We start from the raw sequence: 18,646 nt of genomic DNA, 5'->3' as shown, positions 1-18,646 counted from the left end.
GGGTGCGAAGGGGGCCCACCTTTGGACTCCTCCGTCCGTGCATCAGAAGCGTCAGGACTCGTTCAGTAAACGCGTTCTACCTTTGGATTCTGCCTTCGGTGCGTCATCACGCTACTTCGTTAAATAAACGAGTTGGTAGTCATTCCATCACGCTACTTCGTCTAAGCTCGGTGCCAACTGACTGCCGCACGCTGTCCCACACTGGCTCTGCATATTGTTGTGGGTGGAAGCAAAGTGGACGAACTACTGTCCCACACTGGCTCTGCCAAACGCGTTCAGAGTGGACGAACTACTGGATCACGTATCATTATGATTCTGTGATGACTGCAAAATCTAGTCATCGATAGCACATGATCATGATGAGGAGGCGTAACTCTCTCTCTCTCCAACTATTTCTTATATCTCCGTGCGTGTAGTCGTAGCATCATGACATCTTTATCGTGGAAAGATAAGAACGAGGGCAAGGTGTCACCCAAACCCATCACCGACCTGAAAGGCTGCTATCGACGCATGACCAACCTACACATTTATTTAGCGAACCAGATGACGCTGACGGTACTGCTAGCCAGGAAGCCCCCATCAGCTCACTTAATTCATAGTGTTTTTGAGGTAGAAGACAAGTTGGCCAACATTTGTATCGGAATTGCGTTTGATGCAACAACCATGTTGCAGTGGACGATGATGCATGATGGTAGAGGTTGATCCGAACCCGACGTTGTGACCCAGTCTCAGTCTTTGCTCCCAGTGGGATATATGTATTATGTTCACACCGATTACATACCTTCGGGTTTAATGCTCCTTATCACGGGATTAGGTTTAATGCCACCCAGCATCATGCACGTAGAGATCAATGGACCACGCCGCCTGATTCTTAGGACAAAGGTCCATCGAGTGAACCTCCTGGCTTAGGTCAGGAAAGAGTTCACACAGTTTCTCCTCTCTGCATCGGTTGTTTTTGTGCAGGACGAGCTTGAAAGAGGCGATGTGCCCAAATCTATCCAGGGCTGCATGTATGAGAGCAGTTTGTCGGAGTATGCGGCTCGTGAGCATATCAGGCGATTGATTAGGGAAAATTGAAGAGCAATAAACGGAGATCGAAGTTTCATTTCTTGTTTTGAGGAAAACCTGAAAATGATATTCATCAATGTCCCATGAATGGCCCAATGCATGTACCAATACGGAGATGGACATGGAAAAGCCGGTCGAGTGATTGAGGATCGCATCAGGTTTTTGTTGATTGAACCTACTATACTTCAGTAACAATGTAACTAAGGATAATATCATGAGTTTTTTATTAAGTTTCCTTAGGTGTGATCACCCTTTTTATTATGTAAAAGGTATTGATGGTGTAATATAGTTTGTTGGTTGAGAAAATTGATATGTATCATTGCTTTAAAAGTAGAAAATCTTTCTTTATAAAACATTAAAGGAAAAAAAGCCTATAATATATTTTATTTTATGCTACTCATTGAGATTGGGTTTTTTATTTTTCTCAATTTTAATGTTGATGGGCACCTTAAAAAAGCTGATTTAATGGATCCACCGTCTACAATCACGTGGCACAGCCTAATTAAGAATAAAACTATATATTATTTGGTGACTTCTTAGAAAAAGTATATAAGTTTCATAATTTTTCACCGAGCACCTCTAAGCACATAAGAAGATGGTTTTACTCTCCTGGTTCTAAAAATTTCTATCATAGCTCTTGAATTTCATCGTCATTGGTGGGGGTGGCAAATGTCATTCTATCGTTGGTCCAGCGGGGTGTGGTGGCAGCCACTACACCTCCGTCATTGGGTGGGTTCAACAGAGGGGGACGACATGTATCCTTCTCCAGAGCTGGTGGTTGAGAAGGAGTCGAGTGTTGACATGTTAGTGATGCTGAAGAGAGCATTGGAAACGAACAAGAATGGGCCAAAAGGGTCATCGAAAGGCTTCAAACTGACTTGCAGAAGTTCTTAGATCTCGAAACTAATGTGAAGGATTTGAAGAGGAAAATGGAAAGCTCTCAACTGGGGAAGCTTCCTGCAAGTTTAAGATTTAACACAATTTATGTACAGTTAAATGATGCTGAAGGAGACGGTTTTTATTATTTGATATTGGGCAAAGGTCATTCCACTCGTGGAGGTTTTTTTTCTCTTTCCTTCAGGCGTGCAAAGTCGAAGTTGTCGGTATCGAAGACCGCAAAACTTGCATTCTTTTGTTTCTTCTATCAAAAATTTATTTACTTCCAATATTATTAAAAGTATAAGTTTAAAAAAAAATAAAATCACTTTATTCTATTATTATAGCAAGAACAAGAAAATTACAATTTCTATAAAAGTCATCTAGAAAATCAGATCTCCTATATTGATAAATGAGCCTTGATCGAGTAAAATTAACTAAAAATTATTCTTTGATTAGGTCTGTGAAGAATACAGCACCAGGAGGACAAAGAACCGACGAGATAATTGATGTCACAGTGAGTAGTATGACGGGACTATAGAAATAGTTCACGTTTGGTGATTAATGATGTGACTTATTGACAATTTAAGCAGACGATTAGACGTTAAATTCCTTTCTACAAGACTGAGTAGTCCTTTGAGGCACAACATTCAATTTGTAATGAAGAGGATTCTTGCAAGCGTCGATCTATCATGGTGTTTAAGAATGTAACCTATGCCACGATTATTGTTACATGCAGAGATCGAACCATCACATTCTAATAAACAAGTTTTAATTATGTCATTTAAATGCAGAAGTTTATGTTCGACAAAATGATAAACATTCATGTTCTTGCTTATTTATTGTTTCTAAATTAGCATATATCAGTGGTTTTGGAAATAATATAGGGTAAATTCCGGAAAAAAATTCAAAATTTCAGAATTTTTAAATAGCATCCGAAGTTTGAAATTTTTTTTGTAGAATGCTCATTTTTTCAAAATAATCGTCCTACTCCCATCAATCATCGCTCTTCTTCCAACTCCTAATTGTATGATTATCTCGTTTGTCCCCTTCCGTCACATCTCACTAGACTAGCAATGGAGTGACCCTTGCCATTTTCACATAAAAAATGGTGTAAAAGACGCTACGTAACACCTCCATGACAAACAATGATGGTGAGGGTTGGGGGTCCGACAAAGGCTGCACAATCTCATTCTGCCCTTTCTTCATTGATGCAATCTTCTCGTGCCCTCTCCTTGTCGTTGACCATGAGTAAGTTAAGAGGGGGTGGCTCGCCCTCGTGACCAATGATGATAGTGAGGGTAATAGGGCGAGAAAAGGGTGACGAGCAGCTAGCAACATGCAAGGTAGAGGGTGACCATTAGCTAGGCGAAGACTTGGCCAAGGCTAATGGTTGCAGAGGGGTAGCTAGGGCTAGGGTAAGAATTCTTCAAAATAATCGAGTACAAAATATCTTTTCATGTGCTTAGCGGCGCTCAGCGAGAAATTATGAAACTTTAAAACTTTTTCAAAAAATTCACCTAGTAATATAATATTTTATTCTTAATTAAGCCATGCTTTGTGATATGAGATAGTTGATCCATTAAATCAGCCATTTCAGGTGCTTATCAACTATAAAGTTGAGAGAAATTAAAAATTCAGTCTCAATGAGTAGCATAAAGTAAAATATACTATAGGCTTTTTTTTCTTTAGTGTTTAGTAAAGAAAGTTTTCTACTTTTAAAAACGATGATACAGATCAATTATCACAACGAACAAACAAAAATTACACCATCAATACCTTTTACAGAATAAAAAGAGTGATCACCTAAAGAAACTTGATCAAAGACTTGGACCAATCACGAGGAGACTTATAGCTTCATGATATTATCATTAATTACATTGTTACATAATTATAGGTTCAATCAACAAAGACCTTATGCGATCCTCGATCACTCCATCAGGTTTCCCATATCCATCTCCATAATGGTATATGCATTGGGCCATTCGAGCAATATTGATGGCCATCATTTTCAGGTTTTCCTCAAAAGGCGAAGTGAAACTTCGATTTCCGTTTATTGCTCTCCAATTCCCCTTGATTAATCCCCTGATATGCCCACGAGCCGCGTCCTCCGATACACCGGTCTCATGCATGTAGCACTGGATAGATTTAGATACATCGCCTCTTTCAAGCTCGTCCTGCACAAAAACGACCGATGCAGAGAGGAGAAACTGTGTGAACTATTTATTACGTTCATTCCATGAACGAATGATTAAGTATGGAGCAATTCGCATACCGTGGAAGTACCCAAATCATCACAAAGTCGAAAAACCATGGATGCCCATCTTGCAATCTCAGGGCAGCTTTGGAAATCATCCAAGGCCTCCTGAGTTAAATCGTCACTGGTGCAATAAGCAAGAGTCAGTATTAGGGGACCCGATATCGATACTAGTGCGTTCCCCAAGTACTCTTTAAGATTGGGTGTGTAGCCTTGGTGGTACCACCTTGCTTCCACCATGTATGCCTTGCATAGATCTGCCCACTGAATCCAAGGGTAGCACTGTTTATAAAGTGGAACTGCATGATTGACGATACACAAAAGAGGGGGGATGGGATCGATATGTTACTGCTTTTTTAAGGTGTGGAATTATATCCAGGCCCTTCTCTTTCATAACATTGTACGCTGTGACATTTGTAGTGTTGAAGAGGGCTAGAAAACATATCTTCATGTACTCTGGAAATTTGTCCATTGCATTAACATCCCATCTGCAGCATCCATCCGAGTAGATGTTATCACGAATCAAAGATTGTTGAAATAACATCTCCATGCATCACGTGGAGGAGTTCTTTACCTATCGACGGCATCCGTGAAAAGTTCGAGCTCATCCATCGTGCCGTAAACATCATACACATCATCTATTATTGTTATCAGGCAGATTGCCTGTGTCTGCGCCTCCCTGAATCTTGCAAACTGTGGCTCAAAAGCCCAGCCAACCGTCCAGAAATAGCTCTCCATCAACCTGTCCCTGGAAAATGGAAGCCTTTGCGCGAGGCCAAGATTGCTCCACCAACTGATCGATAGCCATAAGTTTGTGCTGAATTTTGCTGGTTCATAAACGACGGCAGAATGTACAGGACATGATTCAAGTAAAGCAAGCTCAAAATACCTCGACACTTCTCTGAGTTCCATCTGCTGTATGCTCTGAACCTTGTTGAAGTCCAACTTAGCCAATTCAAGTAGGACAGGGTTTATGTTAGCTTCCCTTTGGCATTCTTCTATGAACCACCTGGTCTGTAACCTCGGCATCCTCCAGTTCAATGGAAGCTCCAAGGCATGGGTTACGTGCTCCCTGAGATGAGGCTCAAGTGATCCCTCCATGAGGCTCTTGAGCTGTTTAGTTGTGAAGTTGTTAGCTTCTTCCAGCACGTGCTCTCCTTCCTTTGCAAGATGGGAAGCCTCGTACAAGCTCACCAATCCTTCAGTCTGGTGGCGAAAGCTGGCTTTCAAGTTGCCCTTCTCATCCATAAATCGGTTGAATACACCTTCAGTCCATCCACATAATTTGTGCATGTTGGATTGTGACACCATGATAGAACAGAATAAACACAAAATTCCATTTTTATGTTAGGCTATTAACTTGGCATGATTTATGACTAATTGGACATATTTCTAGTTGTCTCAGTTTTATGAAAGTAATTGTTCTAGAAATATATGAGGTACATCAGCGACAATGTTGTACCAGTCGCCAAGGAAGGAGTAAAGCAGGATGGATATGTAGCTTAATCACCTTCAGAAACAGCAAACCCATGTTCTCTGAGAAGCCTGAACATAAGAGCCGTGGCATGAAGATTATTCTTCAGCAACATGCTCATCTCTTCCATGGAACCGTATATAGTCCATAAAGCATCCTTAGTATCCTCCTTAAAGTGATACGCCACCCCAAGCTGCTGCAGGTGATCGATCAGTTGAAGCTGCTCCTCAATTCCCTTCTTCATGTAGATCAGCTGTTTCACGTCCTCTGTCAGTTTGCCCATCCTTTTTGCGTTATCCTCCTCCACCTAATGAAAGATAGTCGGTAACCAATTTGAACTATAGATAAAACTCAACCTTACATATTGCATGCACGCCGACCTTGGTGTCAGTTCTTAGCGATTGTATGTATTCGTCACTCCACGAGCTCGGCTGGTAATCAGCGGATCGCCGAGGAGGAGGAGGAGTCTGCACAGTACACCGGATTGGCAGTAGGAGGCATCGACGGGGTGAAGACTTCGAGGAGGCAGTCCGCGGATAGGCACCGATCAAGCTACAGTAGGACGTAGCAGAAGAGCAGAAAGCCATTTGGCTCGGTGGATAACACTCAGTAGAAGATCGGAGAATCTGATGGGCTTTGTAGTGGCGGTGTTGTCGTGGGATTTATAGTGCCAGGGGCGGTGAAAACAGGATGGATTCAGCAACGAGGCTCTCGTGCCTCTCGACCTCCCTAAAACGAGATTCACAAGCAGAATGCTAATCGGCCACGTACGTACAGCCAGCCTCATGTATATCCACAAAAGCTCCACCTCATTGTGTTCCAACTAAATATAATTCCAAGTGTCCAAAAATATCTCTGGCATCATAGTTGAAGAAGCCACTTTGGCGTTCCGATTTGCTGTACGTTAACTACTCAAGTAACTTATCGGTGTGTGCTGTACGTTAACTACTCAAAGTCCATCTAGAAGGAACTGAAACACTAGTTATACACATGAGTGGATCTCTCCATCCTATGAGTGGATCTCCCCATCCTATAACCAACATCACTGGTTTGAGTCTCAGATGCGCCGGTATCAGTCTGTAACTACCTTGTTTGAGTCTTGCTAGCAGTTGTTTGAGTCCGATGCTGCCTAGGGACAGTCTGGTTGTTGGGTGTTTGGTTCTCACTGCCACTGGGGTAAGGCTCGCTGGTTGTTGATGTCTTACTACCCTTGCTTGCAGGCTTAGTGGCACTGGTTGTAATCCTGTTGTTAGTAGTTCGATTCTGGTTAGCACTTGTTTCAGTCTTAGTAGCTGTTGTCTTAGGCTTGGAGTTAGTGCTTTCAGTCTGTCACTGCTGGGTTGGATTCTCTGTCATATGGGGTGAAGTCTGAGGAGTACTGGGTTAAGGCTTGGATTGACTGCTTTCAATCTGGTTGGTAGTAGCTAGACCCTCGGAGTCACTGGTTTCAGTCTGATAATACCTAGCAGCAGTCTGAGACCTGCTTGTTGAAGGCTGGTTGGCAGTGATTGAAGCTTGGTTAGCAGTCATCCTATATAAAGAGAATATATAATTATCATCTATTTTTCCCTTCTAAACAAGTAAAGAAAAGGTACTGGAAAAAGGTATCGACTTTTCTGCTTTTTTTATGATTTTAGAAATTTATTCATCGGGACTATTGGATTGGATTCTTAAGTAAACTAACAACTCCTCTTTCTACAAATACTGATTAAACAGGACTACTTACCCGGTATTCAACAAGTACAGTATTCCACAAGTACAGGAACAGTAACAGTAGCTGGATCTGAGCTGAGCCAGGATAAGAAAGTTAGTTAGGGTCGAGAAAGAGTCAAAGTCATCAAAACACGGTAAAAAAGGCAGCAACCATGGTTTCCCTCCTGAAGGGTCAATTGGAAATCTGATCTTTGCGTTTTCCCGTCTTTTTTGGTAGCGAAGGTGTTTTGCTTCTTGACGAGATCTATTTTTCTGAAAAGTTTACGTTTTCCCGTGTTTTTTCGTAGCATCGGTGTTTTCCTTCCTGAGCTGATCCATAGAAATGATATTTTCACGTTTTCCCGGTATTTTGGATAGCAAATAGAGACTTTCTTTACTTATAGCTTAGCTTCCTGGCCTATCCCTCTGGCGCATCTCAACAAGCAGCTTTCTCCTCTACCTAATTGGCTGCCTAAGCTACTGATGCAACAGGACTACTACTTTAAATAGAAAGAAAAGAAGAATCGAATTGGATTTGAAAACATAGGTGCCGAACACTAGACTTGTGATGATCTCGTAAACCTCACTCACCCTGCTTTGCTTCTTTATTAAGATGAAATAAGGGATGAAACTATAACAGTACGGTACTTGCACCTGACCCGACCTCTCATAACCATACTTTCTTCACTTGAACCTACTTCAACAATCACTCCACTTTCCTTTCGAACTGCCCCCCGCTTCTGAAACAGCTCCTGCGGATTCTGTTGTCGATGTAGAGTCAACTTTCCTTGTTGCTGCCTTTCTATTTGATTCTGCCTCGAATAACCCAGCTTTCCAGTGCTTTTCTCTAAGTGGAAGAGAGGTGAAACAGAGCTTCATTAATCACTACCCGAACTCTTATAACCGCTTGCTGCTTACTATGGAACCGCAACAAGCAACGTCCTTTCTTCTCCTTTCTTCGGTGTTCGTTAACAAGAACAGGAACCGGGGATTCCACTCCTAACTACTAATGAAGGGGATTTAACTGGCAGCTGGCAACTAATTCTGTTATGGCTCATCCACTTCTCCGTAGTAAACTACCTCTTATTCAACTACTAGACTACTTGTTTGGGCAAGACAAATCAGTTTCATCCATATTCTTCTGACAGCCAGGTAGAAAACTACTGATCTCAAGTCTAGTACTTTAGTAACAATGAGTCACAGCTAAATCCAGGCTATCCGAACTCAACTCATAACTTCCCGCTGAAAAGCCTCCAACTAAGTCCTTAGTATACGCTTTGCCCCCGGTGAGAAAGCTTCCCACGCCAACTCATTCCCTTAGTCTTTGAACTCTGGCAACAGGCTCCAATTCTGCATTTCATCTTTCGAGTACCTTTACCTCATATCTAATTTCTAGTACCTTCCTCCTTCTGACTTAACTGCTTCCAAAGATTCAAGTAGGTCCGCTCATTCTAAGTGGGTCCACAATATTGCCATTCTTATTGTCTGCCGACCTATCTTATGACTCCCCAGTCCTTGCACTGCTACCACCTTCTGAGCTCTGTGTTCGCTTGCGCTAAAGGGCTGCTCCTCATTCCTGTGCTAGTCTAGTCAACTGCAACCAAAACCAGAGTGTCAATTCTAAGCTTTGAGTTTCATTCTGACCTTTCTACCACTGAGTGGAATTCTAAGTGTTATACCAGTAATACCAATACCCAACTTGCATTCTTTCATTGCTTAGGTCAATTCTGAGTCTACGGAGTGGAATTCTCACTTTCCTACTAGCTCACCTCTGAGTTTCATTCTGAGTTTCCACTAGCACTCTCTGGCGACTTAATATAAGGGCAACTAACGACTCCTGTGACTTGTGTCTGCTTTCCATCCTTCCAGATCCTAAGCTAAGCTGCTCATCTACCTCAGGCTACTAATACAGTTATTGCTCTCATCGAATCTACTGGAGACTAGGATGAAACTCGGTATTCAACTATAGCACCGACCTCTACTCTTGCTCTTAACTACTCTACTACTTGCTACCCTCTCTACAACTACAGGCTCGGCTCTGTCAACTAAGTCCGATCTTTCGTACCTTGCAGACTTAGAGCTAGCTACCTTTATTACCTACCGAACCCACCTCGCCTCTTACTCCTCTCTGCTAACTTCATTGCCAGTAATAAACCAAGTCCAGTGCCCTTAATTAATTGGCGTCACAGGAGTCAATTCTCCCGCACAGACAGTAAGAAGGGAAGAAGGTTAACTCCTAGTGGTGTTCTTAACCAACACCCGAAACTGACTATAGAAGCCTCTCTTTCCATTGGCACAACTAATGCTATCAGCTCGGCTTGGTTATCCGTGTCGCGGAAGTGTTTGCTATCATAATAAACAAGCAAATAACACATTTTGTTGTTGTTATGTAAATTCCTGTTCCCTTAAGTAATTGGTAGCGGCAGGAGCTCTTGAAGTTATTATATAATAAAGAAAGATGGAATGAAAGTGGGAATGCTCGTGGTTCTGCAGTATAGTTGACTTTCCTCGCTCACACCTCGAAACAAAGCCTGTATACCAGCTTGGCCCCTACGAAAAGATGTAATTTACAAGTTAAGAGAACAAAGATGATAAACGACTGAATCCCATATTATGTTTGAAAAGAGCTGATTTAGGGAATAAAGTGGAAGAACGCTAGCTAAGCTAATAAAGGAATGAATAGCCAGAGGAGAATGATAGTTCATTTTATTGGATTCCTGAAGGTCACAGATTATACTTACTGCCGTAGCCTGTAGGCGTAGTGACTAGCAGTCTTTATTTCAGTTTCAAAGATACTTTTTCAATTTCCATAGAATTTGTCAAGCATTCTCCGAGACCGAGAAGAGTAAGTGGATCTCGCCCAAAGTTGACTTACGTGGGGCCAAAAGTGGACTTACGTGGGGATTTTCGAAAAGGCTGAATAAAGCGTCGTGGACTCTATTCGCCTATCTGCACCAATCTGCATTGGCTCGGAAGGGAATCGATCTCCTGAGAGCCCAGTTTAGAACTACAAGTCATCAGGGAGGCCTGCCATTGGGAGTGGAGCTGCTTGCCCAGTAATAAAGCTTCAATATCAGAGGCGATGGGTAGGCTCAATTCTCTAGTTTTCTTGGAAGCCACTGATTAGCAATTGCACCACGAGTATACTATTAATTAGGAGATGGAGCATAAGGAGGAGTGGGTCTGTCTGTTAATAGGGGGATGGAGCATAAGGTCTGTCCCCTTTCTTCTCCCTTTTACTAAGAGGAATGCCCACTAAAGAATCTAATGGAAAATAGGATCTAGGGCTCTAGGGCAAATGACTTAGCGAGCTACTGACAAGCCTATTATTCTTTTGGTTTCTTTCTGGGTTTCCTGGTCCTTGCTTTTCATCCTTTAGTCTCTTTATCTTTCTTTCTGCTTCTGAGGCTGCATCTCTATCAGCTATTGAGCTAGCCGCGCTACTATACTTACTGGCCGCAATTGGCTTCTTGCTTGGCTTAATGGAGCTCCATAAGGGCTTGTTGCTAAATAGAGTCTTAATAGTATTCCTTAACCTATATGTTGACTCGCTGCCAACCTTCTTTGTTCAAGTATTTGCTTTCTGTCTCGCGTTAGAGAATGACCGGTCTTTCCTCAAAAGGAGTGATAGAGAGAAGGAAGGCTACTCCTATATCGGTTAATCTTTCAATCGTTTATTGTAATAGTTAGCTAATTCCTGCAATGTGGCTCGGTACGCGGGTAGGGTAGGCTGGTTTACTGACTTTTACCGGGCTAGGGTAGTTGACTGACTAGTGGAATTCTCAGTTAGTGCCTGAGGAAGTATTTATGACTTGCCCGTATATTAAAGCTTTGTCTACTTACTATCTTGTCTGTCGGCTTGTCTCACGAGCACAGGACTCGTTAATAACTCCTTAGAATATAATGTATGCAGTTGCTTGGCTCTATTACTTAGTAGTTTCATTCTAATAGTCCAAAACTCCATTCTTGCCTTTGTCTACTTACTATGTTGCTTTGCCCGGGTATAGTTTGATGTTTTTATGGTTCTCTTTTGTTGGGTGTTAGTAGATTCTGCCTTAATAGCTATAGTTTGATAGTCGCTAGCCCAGCCTTTAGTGCAGTAGCGGATTCCTACTAGCATTGGTGGAATTCCAGGTTGAGAGTCATAGTCGTTGTGGGCATCAATGATAGGTTGAAAGAAAGGAAAGGAAAGGGCTGTGAACAGCGAAGTCACTAGTCGATTTCTTGTTAACATCAGTAGAAGTTTAGGATATAGGCGAGGCGGCCTTTAAAGTAGTCGTCGGATTCTTATGTAGTGGTTTCACTGTCCTGTTATCTCGGGTTCTATTCCTGTTGGCGGTAAGCTCAATGTGAGATATCCGTTTTGTTATCAGTATGTTGGGCCTATTCCTGTATGCGCTGTATTATAGTACCCTTTAACTGTCTTGTCCCTGTTCCATTCTTTTGATTAGTAGCTCCATTCTCATATCCACTCTACTCAATGTCTTAGGGCTATGCTATGGATCCTGCATTCCCAGATCCCATTCTTGTTTGTAGTAGGCTTTCAGCACCTACTTATTTGGTTGATTCCCGAGTTCTCTTTTTTGGATTGGTACTTCCACTCCCGTATGCCCTAACTCTTTGTTTTATTATGTCTAGACACTTTAATTCCTTGACTGGTTAGTAGGCTGTTCTGATACCTTACGCCACCTATCCATTCTTATACTAACTACTGTTATTCACTATTCTTTTATGAAGAAGAGAAGCAGTAGCTCTATCCTTATATACAGTAAAGTAATCCTTATAGTGGAGCTAAATAATATAAGTAAGCTGTAAGGGGCCAAGCGTATACTTAGCTACTATGAACCCCCAACTAATAAGAATATAACTCCAGCAGCCTAGTGCTCTTAGCCAACTCCTTCCGCCTTAAAGTCATAGTTTTGGAATTCACTACTTATCCCAACTCTGCATTAAGGGATATAGGATGTAACTAAACTCACACATGTATAAGAAACCGAAGATAGAGCTAGAGAAGGCCTAATATATAATTCGGGAAGGAATGTGGAGGCCCTTGTAGTAAGTTACTGAAAGGAGAGTTCCAGAAGAGAAGTCAACAAGCAAGAGCGAAGAAGGGAGAAGAAACGGATCTAACAACTCAGAATTGCCCTCCCTCTCGCCAACCAACCTCACCGAGTGCTCCTTACTTGAATTCAGAAATCCAATGCAATGTCATCATGAAACAAAAGGTACTTTATCTAGCGCATAGAAACAAGTAATATAAAATACAAGCCTCTTATAATGGGTACTAAATCTATGGAGAAGAACCAGTTGTCACTTCTATTACGGTTGGCGATGAATAAAGTCGAGTTCATGATCTTGAGAAGAGGGTGGAACTGTTTATAAAGTGGAACTGCATGATTGACGATACACGAAAGAGGGGGGATGGGATCGATATGTTACTGCTTTTTTTAGGTGTGGAATTATATCCAGACCCTTCTCTTTCATAACATTGTACGCGGTGTCATTTGTAGAGTTGAAGAGGGCTAGAAAACATATCTTCATGTACTCTGGCAATTTGTCCATTGTATTAACATCCCATCTGCAACATCCATCAGAGTAGATGTTATCAGGAATCAAAGATTGTTGAAATAACACCTCCTACATGCATGACGTGGAGGAGTTGTTTACCTATCGACGGCATCCGTGAAAAGCTCGAGCTCATCGATGGTGCCGTAAACATCATACACATTATCTATTGTTGTTATCAGGCAGTTCGCTTTTGTCTGCGCCTACCTAATTCTTTCAAACTGTGGCTCAAAAGCCCAGCCAACCGTCCAGAAATAGTTCTCCATCAACCTGTCCCTGGAAAATGGAAGCCTTTGCGCGAGGCCAAGATTGCTCCACCATCTGATCGATAGCCATAAGTTTGTGCTGAAGTTTGCTGGTTCATAAACGAGGGCAGATTGCACAAGACATGATTCAAGTAAAGCAAGCTCAAAATACCTCGACACTTCTCTGAGTTCCCTCTGATATATGATCTGAACCCTGTTGAAGTCCAACTTAGCCAATTCAAGTAGGACAGGGTTCATCTTCGCTTCCCATTGGGATGCTTCTATGAACCACCTGGTCTGCAACCTCGGCATCCTCCAGTTCAATGGAAGCTCCAAGGCATGGGCTACGTGCTCCCTGAGATGAGGATCAAGTGATCCCTCCATGAGGCTTTTGAGCTGTTTAGTTGTGAAGTTCGTAGCTTCTTCCAGCGCGTGCTCTCCTTCCTTTGCAAGATGGGAAGCCTCGTACAAGCTCACCAATCCTTCAGACTGGTGGCGAAGGCTGGCTTTCAAGTTTCCCTTCTCATCCATAAATCGGTAGAATACACCTTCAGTCCATCCACATAATTTGTGCAAGTTAGATTGTGACACCATGATAGAACAGAATAAACACAAAATTCCATTAGTATGTTAGGCTATTAACGTGGCATAATTTATGATTAATTGGACATATTTCTAGTTGTCTCAGTTTTATGGAAGTAATTGTTCGAGCAATATATGAGGTACATCAGCGACAATGTTGTATCAGTCGCCAAGAAAGGAGTAGAGCAGGATGGATATATAGCTTAATCACCTTCAGAAACAGCAAACCCATGTTCTCTGAGAAGCCTGAACATAAGAGCCGTGGCATGAAGATTATCCTTCAGCAACATGCTCACCTCTTCCATGGAACCGTATATAGTCCATAAAGCATCCTTAATATCCTCCTTAAAGTGATAAGCCACCCCAAGCTGCTGCAGGTGATCGATCAGTTGAAGCTGCTCCTCAATTCCCTTCTTCATGTAGATCAGTTGTTTCACGTCCACTGTCAGTTTTTCCATCCTTCTTGCGTTATCCTCCTCCACCTAATGAAAACTAGTCAGTAACCAATGCGAACTATAGATAAAACTCAAGATTACATATTGCGTGCACGCCGACCTTGGTGTCAGTTGTTAGATTTATTTCCAGGTTTGCCAAGGAGATTCTCATTTACTAAATTTCTACTCATATCCGGTACATGAAGAACATTAGTAAGAGTGACTTTCTTACCCGAAGTGAAAGTGAGTTCCACATTTCCCTTGTCAATCACCTTAGAACGAACTTCATATCCCATTTGAATCTCTTGCTCTTATGTGACTTCTTTGTAAGTCTTGAAGAGTGTCTTATCATAACAAACATGGACGGTAGCACAAGTATCGTACCATCAACCAGAAACCTTGGCAAATATAGCATTCACTTTGCTCATCATAGCGATTATATTATCATCTCCCTCAATGGAGTTGACTTTCGGTTTCTGACCCTTTTTAAATCTACAATCCATAGCAAAATGACCAGGTTTTCCACAAACAAAACAACCTCCACTCTTTGGCTTCTTAAATTTTCTTTGATCCCTCTTGGGGCTAAAATGATTTTCCTTATTTTGTTTGCCTTTGTTGGAATTCTTAAGCTGATTCACAACATTTGCTTTTATATTGCCAAAAGAGTTCTCACTCTTTTCTCTCATCCACGATTCCTCCTTGATTCGAAGATGTTTTTGAATTTGCTCTAAAGTGATATCCTTGGAGTCATGTAAAATCTTCTTCCTATACCCTTTCCAAGATGAAGGTAACTTGGCTATTATAGACCCTACTTGAAAATGTTCAGGAAATTCAATTTTTTCAACCTTCAATTGATTAACAATGACCTACAACTCATGCACTTGTGCCAAGATTAGCTTGTCATCTATAAACTTGTAATTAAAATATTTAGAAATCAAAAATTTCTTTGTACCTTTCTCCTCGGCATGATACTTGAATTCCAAAGCATTCCAAATTATTTTTGCAGATGGTTCCATCGTATAAAGATCATAAAGTCGATCCGAAAGAACATTGAGAATGTGTCCTCTACACATGACTTTATCTTTGATTCTCTTCTTTTGTTCAGCCTTGATTTCACCGGTGTCATCATCGGTTGAATCAGGAATTGGTTGAAGATTTGGATCAAGCACATAGAAGATCTTCAAAACAGTCAATATGAATTTCATCTTATCTTGCCAACGGGTAAAATTCGTTCCATCAAAACGATCGAAACGAACAAAATCTTGATTCAATAATTTGATGGTATTTGTGGCCTCCATAGTAAATTTATATAAACTCAAAAAATATCATTTTTAGATTGTTGGGAAAATATGAGAAAGAAGAGGATAAAAATATTATGGAAACAAATAACAAACACAAGATCAAGAATACTTTAGGAAATATATTTAGGCTTAAACGTGTATAATCACTTTCCTAAAAATGATATTTGCACCCTTTCTCAATAAGATTACTATAAGTTTGATACAAATAGTTTTAGTGGATATGACAAGCCTTTAGAACATCTATATTGAAAAAATAATAAAGAATATTCAAAAAGAAATTAAAGAATATCTAATTCAATCACTTGAGCATATGAAAATGATGTCTTAATAATTTACCCTCAAATATCTATTTATAGATATTTTCTCAAAAGACACACTCTTTCAAAAATAACTATCAAAATAACTATAAAAGAAAACACCTTTTCAAATAAATCTTTTGAAAATAATTTTTTTTCTTTTTAATTTAAACAATTTATAACAGAAGGACGTCATGGGCCACTTCCTCTAGTCTCACGATTGAGTAGATAAAGTAGGAGTCATGCATAGTTCTTATTATTTGATATAAGCATCAATCGCAAAACTTACTTTCGTTTATTCCTTCTATCATGGTCTAATAATTGATTAATAAAAACTTTATTTGTGTCCAATATTATTCAAAGTAAAAGTTTATGTTGAAGAAAACCATAAACATTCATGCTTTGTGTTTATTGGTTGTTTCTTAATTAGCCTAGAGGTGATTTTGGGAACGATATATTGTTTTGTTCTTAATTAGCCCATGCCACGTAATTGTGGAGAGTATCGATTGAATAAGGAGGTAAAGCAGAGAGAATAAAAGTCCAATCTCAATGAGTAACATAAAATAAAATATGATTTATGCTTTTTTTTTTCTTTGAAGTTTCATAAAACACAGTTTTTCTAATATAAAGCGACGATACAGAACAATTATGACAACCGACAAACTAGAATCACACCATCAATTGACTGATCACACCCAAAGAAACCTAATCGAAGACTCGAACAATTAATGACGAGACTAATTTCGAGTACAGATTCCCTATATTATCCATAATTAAATTGTTACAGCGGTATAGGTTCAAGTAATAAAGACCTGATGCGGTCGTTCGTTACTTGGCCGGGTTTACCGAGTCCGTCTCCGTACTGGTACATGCATTGGGCCATTCGAGGGATATTGGTGGCCATCATTTTTAGGTTTTCCTCAAAACGCGAAGTGAAACTTCGATCTCCGTTTATTGTTCTCCAATTCCCCTTGATTAATCCCCTGATATGCCTACGAGCCGCGTCCTCCGACACACCGGTCTCATGCATGTAGCACTGGATAGATTTGGATACATCGCCTCTTTCAAGCTCGTCCTGCACAAAAACAACCGATGCAGAGAGGAGAAACTGTGTGAACTATTTATTACGTTCGTTTCATGAACGAATGATTTAAGTATGGAGCAATTCTCATACCGTGGAAGTACCCAAATCATCACAAAGTCGAAAAATCATGGACGGCCATCTTGCAAACTCAGGGCAGCTTTGGAAATCATCCAAGGCCTCCTGTGTTAAATCGTCACTGGTGCAATAAGCAAGAGTCAGTATTAGGGGAACTGATACCGATACCAGTGCGTTCTCCAAGTACTCTCCAAGATTGGGTGTGTAGCCTTGGTGGTACCACCTCGCTTCCACCGTGAATGTCTTCAATAGATCTGCCCACTGAAACCAAGAATATTACTCCTTCGAAAGTGGAACTGCATGATTGATGCACAAAAGAGGAAGGGATCGATATGTTACTGCTTTTTTTAGGTGTGGAATTATGTCCAGTCCCTTCTCTTTCTGAACATTGTATGCGATGTCATTTGTAGTGTTGAAGAGGGCTAGAAAACATATCCTCATATACTCTGGAAGTTTGTCCATTGCATTAACATCCCATCTGCAACATCCATCAGAGTAGAAGTTGTCAAGAATCAAAGATAGTTTAAATTTTATCTCTTGCATGCATGACGTGGAGGAGTTATTCATCACCTATCGACAGCATCCGTGAAGAGCTCGAGCTCATCCATGGTGCCGTAAATATCATACACATCATCTAATGTTACTATAAAGCAGTTTGCCTTCGTGTGCAGCTCCCTGCATCTACCAAACTGTGGCTCAAAAACCCAGCCAACAGTCCAGAAATAGTTCTCCACCAACCTGTCCCTTGAAAATGGAAGCCTCTGCGCCAGGCCAAGATTGTTCCACCACCTGATCGATAGCCATAAGTTTGTGCTGAATTTTGCTGGTTCATAAACGAGGGCAGAATGCACAAGACATGATTCAAGTAAAGCAAGCTCAAAATACCTCGACACTTCTCTGAGTTCCCTCTGATATATGATCTGAACCCTGTTGAAGTCCAACTTAGCTAATTCAAGTAGGACAGGGTTCATCTTCGCTTCCCTTTGTGATGCTTCTATGAACCACCTGGTCTGTAACCTCGGCATCCTCCAGTTCAATGGAAGCTCCAAGGCATGGGCTACGTGCTCCCTGAGATGAGGCTCAAGTGATCCCTCCATGAGGCTCTTGAGTTGTTTAGTTGTGAAGTTCGTAGCTTCTTCCAGCACGTGCTCTCCTTCCTTTGCAAGATGGGAAGCCTCGTACAAGCTCACCAATCCTTCAGTCTGGTGGCGAAGGCTGGCTTTCAAGTTTCCCTTCTCATCCATAAATCGGTAGAATACACCTTCAGTCCATCCACATAATTTGTGCAAGTTAGATTGTAACACCATGATAGAACAGAATAAACACAAAATTCCATTAGTATGTTAGGCTATTAACGTGGCATAATTTATGACTAATTGGACATATTTCTAGTTGTCTCAGTTTTATGGAAGTAATTGTTCTAGCAATATATGAGGTCCATCAGCGACAATGCTGTATCAGTCGCCAAGAAAGGAGTAATGTAGGATATACAGCTTAATCACCTTCAGAAACAGCAAACCCATGTTCTCTGAGAAGCCTGAACATAAGAGCCGTGGCATGAAGATTATCCTTCAGCAACATGTTCACCTTTTCCACGGAACCGTATATAGTCCCTAAAGCATCCTTAATATCCTCCTTAAAGTGATACGCCACCCCAAGCTGCTGCAGGTGATCGATCAGTTGAAGCTGCTCCTCCA

The 18,646-nt window shown here is 41.1% G+C and overlaps 3 protein-coding genes across 3 annotated transcripts; all 3 read right to left on the bottom strand.

The window, feature by feature from the left end:
* Positions 1–3,685: 3,685 nt before the first annotated feature.
* LOC135635379 (monoterpene synthase 8, chloroplastic-like) lies at positions 3,686–6,326 on the bottom strand. Its single transcript, XM_065146412.1, has 7 exons — positions 6,056–6,326; positions 5,712–5,982; positions 5,091–5,466; positions 4,776–4,994; positions 4,551–4,689; positions 4,220–4,465; positions 3,686–4,121 (listed from the first exon to the last, which is right to left on the bottom strand). The coding sequence occupies exons 1-7, from the start codon at positions 6,260–6,262 to the stop codon at positions 3,828–3,830; spliced, it is 1,752 nt and encodes a 583-aa protein (XP_065002484.1). The 5' UTR covers positions 6,263–6,326; the 3' UTR covers positions 3,686–3,827.
* Positions 6,327–9,879: 3,553 nt separating this feature from the next.
* LOC135635137 (monoterpene synthase 7, chloroplastic-like) lies at positions 9,880–14,217 on the bottom strand. Its single transcript, XM_065146008.1, has 4 exons — positions 13,971–14,217; positions 13,140–13,725; positions 12,839–12,945; positions 9,880–9,917 (listed from the first exon to the last, which is right to left on the bottom strand). The coding sequence occupies exons 1-4, from the start codon at positions 14,215–14,217 to the stop codon at positions 9,880–9,882; spliced, it is 978 nt and encodes a 325-aa protein (XP_065002080.1).
* Positions 14,218–16,354: 2,137 nt separating this feature from the next.
* LOC135635015 (monoterpene synthase 8, chloroplastic-like) lies at positions 16,355–18,229 on the bottom strand. The gene is made up of 5 exons (XM_065145807.1): positions 17,835–18,229; positions 17,520–17,738; positions 17,289–17,427; positions 16,965–17,210; positions 16,355–16,865 (listed from the first exon to the last, which is right to left on the bottom strand). The coding sequence occupies exons 1-5, from the start codon at positions 18,191–18,193 to the stop codon at positions 16,572–16,574; spliced, it is 1,257 nt and encodes a 418-aa protein (XP_065001879.1). The 5' UTR covers positions 18,194–18,229; the 3' UTR covers positions 16,355–16,571.
* Positions 18,230–18,646: the final 417 nt, after the last annotated feature.

This window comes from Musa acuminata, chromosome BXJ3-4, assembly GCF_036884655.1.
Source record: "Musa acuminata AAA Group cultivar baxijiao chromosome BXJ3-4, Cavendish_Baxijiao_AAA, whole genome shotgun sequence".
Classification (NCBI taxonomy): Eukaryota; Viridiplantae; Streptophyta; class Magnoliopsida; order Zingiberales; family Musaceae; genus Musa; species Musa acuminata.
Note: the sequence above shows the minus strand (reverse complement) of the source record. Positions and strands in the feature narration are given on the sequence as shown.